This window comes from Atta cephalotes (assembly GCF_000143395.1).
Source record: "Atta cephalotes unplaced genomic scaffold scaffold00002, whole genome shotgun sequence".
Lineage (NCBI taxonomy): Eukaryota > Metazoa > Arthropoda > Insecta > Hymenoptera > Formicidae > Atta > Atta cephalotes.
In genome coordinates, this window is record NW_012130066.1 from 7,832,696 (window position 1) to 7,836,765 (window position 4,070).

At 38.6% G+C, this 4,070-nt stretch overlaps 1 protein-coding gene across 1 annotated transcript in view; it reads left to right on the forward strand.

The window, feature by feature from the left end:
- The window catches only part of LOC105623578 (growth/differentiation factor 11), a 7,285-nt gene extending 3,627 nt beyond the window's left edge, over positions 1–3,658 (forward strand). The window contains exons 2-3 of the mRNA XM_012204970.1: positions 2,160–2,766; positions 3,439–3,658. Of these exons, the coding sequence (XP_012060360.1) occupies positions 2,160–2,766; positions 3,439–3,658 (827 nt within the window). The remainder of the gene's footprint in view (positions 1–2,159; positions 2,767–3,438) is intronic.
- Positions 3,659–4,070: the final 412 nt, after the last annotated feature.

Here is a 4,070-nt window from a genome sequence, read left to right on the forward strand (position 1 = left end):
AATATATATATATATATATATATATATATATATATATATATATCGATAATTAATATACCAAGAAACAGAAGTTTCGCAATTCCGTTCGCGAAGTGAGATTAGTTTACCCAGTTTTCCTTCCTCTTGATTGCTTTTTATATGAAATTAAACGAGTCCAAGCTTCAAGAAGATTAAAGTTTTTATGGATTAATCGCGCAGAAAATATATAAATATTTAAAATAGCTACCTTTAATAAGATCATAAGAAATTAATTATTGTGACCATTTTACTGTATTCGTGTCCTTCGTTTGTTTATCTACGAACATTTGCAATCGGAGAAAGCGACCCGAAGACCCAAAAAAGTCTCCTCCTTGACTTCCTCATGTCAACGATTATGCGCTGATTCAATCGCGAGGCGATTCTGTATCGGAGACGTGTCCGCGATATCATCGTTGTTGGAGCAAAAAGAACAGAGTGGATAATCGTTCGCTGATCTATCTTGAGCTTTACGTCGATAATGTAACATCAGAAATTTCACATCATTAATAAAATTATTAATTTTCAAGGAAACACGCTTTACAACGCGTATTAAATTGCTGCCGATAAGCCAGAATAAGTCAGAAAAAGAGACACGAAACGCGCGTTTCTCGTTCGATCGGTCGGGAAAATATCTCGGCCGGTGGAGGAAGTATCGCAAAAGCTGCTCTCTGATAAATTTATTTGAAGGAGCCGCCCGTCGCGACCCGCGATCGTATGTAGGTACGTGTGCCCGTACGAGATTATTGCGCGTAATTCATGGGCTCTTTCATTCATAAAAAAGCTAAATCGCGCAAAGGCTAATGACGTTACGTCGTTCCGTTATACAGCCGTTACGGATCGTAGAAAGTCGCGAACTGATTAGGTTTGTATCCGCAATTTGAAACAGTGTTTCTCTAAGGCTCGCGCCTTATCATCAGTGCTTATGCCCTGTTATCGGTCAATTAGAAATAATTATTTGCCGCAACGGAACACATATCAGCTAGACAAGTACACTTGAATTACGCATAATGCAGCATCCTCGATAATGAAATGTTCGATCGATCGATGTAATTGCCAATAACTACGTTAATTGATCGTATTATACGATTAATGAAAAGATAATACTACGTTTTCAAATAGTTCAACTTTATCAAATAGTTTTCAAATAGTCCACTTCGCTTTAAATAGCTCGATACGTAAATGATTATCGTGTTCATTTTCTATTCCGATAACCTCGCACCAACTTAATGAAGCTGTTATCATATACTGCTTCAGCATCTTGATCAATGATACCTAATACTTTTGCGAACATAAATTATTTTTTTGCTTCTTTATCTATCAAGAGCTCAAAAAAGCCGCATAGTTTTATAATATAGTGCAAATCTTTCGTTCTCTATTTTCGTATATTTCATTCTCAAGTTAGTGACGTAAAAGTATCTTGCAAAGATTTTAATAATGCGAATAAAAGAACAAATATCTTATTTTTATGCTCACGGAGAATCGCAATGCATGACCACAAAGTTGTATCTATATCAAAAAGTTTTTTTATACCTATATCACCTATATAGCTTACCACAAACATATGTTTGCGTTGTAAACACAAATATTTGCTTAATTTTATGTTTTATTTTTTATTCATTCACATATCCAATATGTATATGTAGATAGCAAGTGGCCACGGAGTCATTAAACAGCGCAGCGATACTTTATCGAGCTATGCAACATCGTGCATGCAGTATCGACCAGCGAGAATTTTTTCATTCCTGAATAATAAATGACGTAAACAGCAAGCAAATGCAGCACCGTATGTTTTGTCGGACCTTGATTTAAAAAAAAAAAGAATACGAAAAATCCGTCTACACGTGAAAATTAAGAAAGAAACGTTTAGTTGTACGGTACATTTAGCAAACGAGACTATTCATGAGATTATGTCTCCTTTGGAATTTTCCGATATAATTACGCGGCATTAAATAATCATACTTATTAAAAATAACTCATTAAAAATAAATAGTGAATTATTGTACAATCATGTTACATTACACAAATAAATAAATATTTTACAGAGGAAATTATAAAGAAGATTTCTCTATGGAATTTGTCCTGCGTTGTAACAATTTAGATTTATACTCACAACTGATGTATTATTAATTTGATGTTTTCAGATCAAAGGCTAAGGCACTCGAAGAGCAATTTTGAGGTGTTGTACTTCAAGTTTTCCGATAAAGTTGTCCAACACCGTGTTACTAGAGCGGAGTTGTCTCTATGGATATGGGGTGTGAATCAGGAAACGGAGCTCGGTGAGCCAATTGATCTGGAGAGTCAAGACGCCAGTCCGGTGACGATCACGTTGCAGAGGATTCTTCGAGGAACGACCGAGACAGGTGGAACTTTGCTGGGTCCTCCTCTGACCACGAAACATCCTCGACCGTTTGGACGGCGGGGTGGCTGGATCACGATCGAGCTCAGACGAATGGTGGCGGAATGGTTCAAGCATCCGAGAGATAATCTGGGAGTCGCCTTGAAGATCACGGGGCCTGGCGGCAGTCATCGTAGGAACTTGGTTAGACTGGTTGAGACTAATCCCGGTGCGGAGTACGCTCCATATCTCGAAGTGCAAATGCAAGAACTCGATTCGCGAAGAGGCTCCAGAATTAAGAGGAACGTGGGACTCAATTGCGATGAGGCTAGCCAGGAGACTAGATGTTGCCGGTACAAACTCACGGTAGACTTCGAGAAGTTTGGTTGGGATTGGATAATCGCACCCAAAAAGTGAGTACATGATTTTTCTATTTCTTTCTTTCTTTATTAATAAAGATTTTTTATTACGAAAAGTGTTGAAATAGTATCTGAAAAGTAGTTGAAATTATATCTTTTAAAATTTTATTTATTTTATTATGAAAAATCTCTAAAAAAATCAAGTAATGATTTAGCAATAAATAAATATACGATGAAAAAATTTCTTCATCGAAAATGACAGTAGAATTTTTTTTCGTGAAACTCATATTAAGGCGATATATATTTCGCATTGTTTAATAAAATACTTGAAATGTGTGTACTTTTGTGAGAACATATTGCGACTCATAAAATGATTAATGCATCGTCGGTCAAGCACGTACTCGTAAAGATTTCTATGGCGAAGGAAAACATTTTGAGCCAAACTGGGTTTAAATGAAGGAACTGCGACTTTCTTGCTGGCACGTAGAACAGTTCTACATCAACAGCGTTAAAGTGTTATTCGCGCACGTTCGGTCTATAAATACTTTTTGGTATGCAATAGTGATGTATATTTCGAGTTAATTTGCCACAGCGATATTTAACGATGATGCTTAATGAGGAATACAACGAATGTGAAGTTGAGATAAATTTTGTTTTATAAATTAATATTATTTGATGAATCGAACTTCTACATTAACGGTCGATTCTTGGATCTTTGTGTCACAGATATGATGCCAATTACTGTTCGGGTGACTGTCCAATGGCTTTTCTTCCGGCTTATCCGAACACGCATATCGTCAGCTTGGCGGAACCGCCGAACAACACCGGACCATGTTGCGCACCTAGGAAGCTATCGGAAATCACAATGTTATATTTTGACAATGAATATCAGATCGTGTTCTCGCGGTTGCCGGGCATGGTCGTCGAGAAATGCGGGTGTTCATAGTCCACCTTCGTTTCTGACAGGATGAAAGCAACGTTGGCGATGCCGAGAGTTCCGCACAGATACCGCGATGCTCTCCCTTTCATCATCAATCTCGACGATCATCGTCATTGTCCTCGTCAATCGTCGTCGATTGTCATCGCCATGTTCTCGGCGATTCCTCATCCGATAGACTGAAAGTGCCTTGTTCGGAGAGTGATTGCGTGATGCGGATCTCTTTGGAGCGCAGAAAGAGGAACACGAAGTGCGCAGATAGGCGGTGTTTGGTGATTCGCGGAGTCCCCTCAAAGACTGTGCTGGATGCCAAGAGAAGTCCAAAGAGGGACTCGCACCGTGTCAGCGGAAAGCACCTCGACGGTGGTCCATGATTCATGGCAAGGCGGATAGTTCCTAGAGAGAGAGAGAGAGAGTGAGA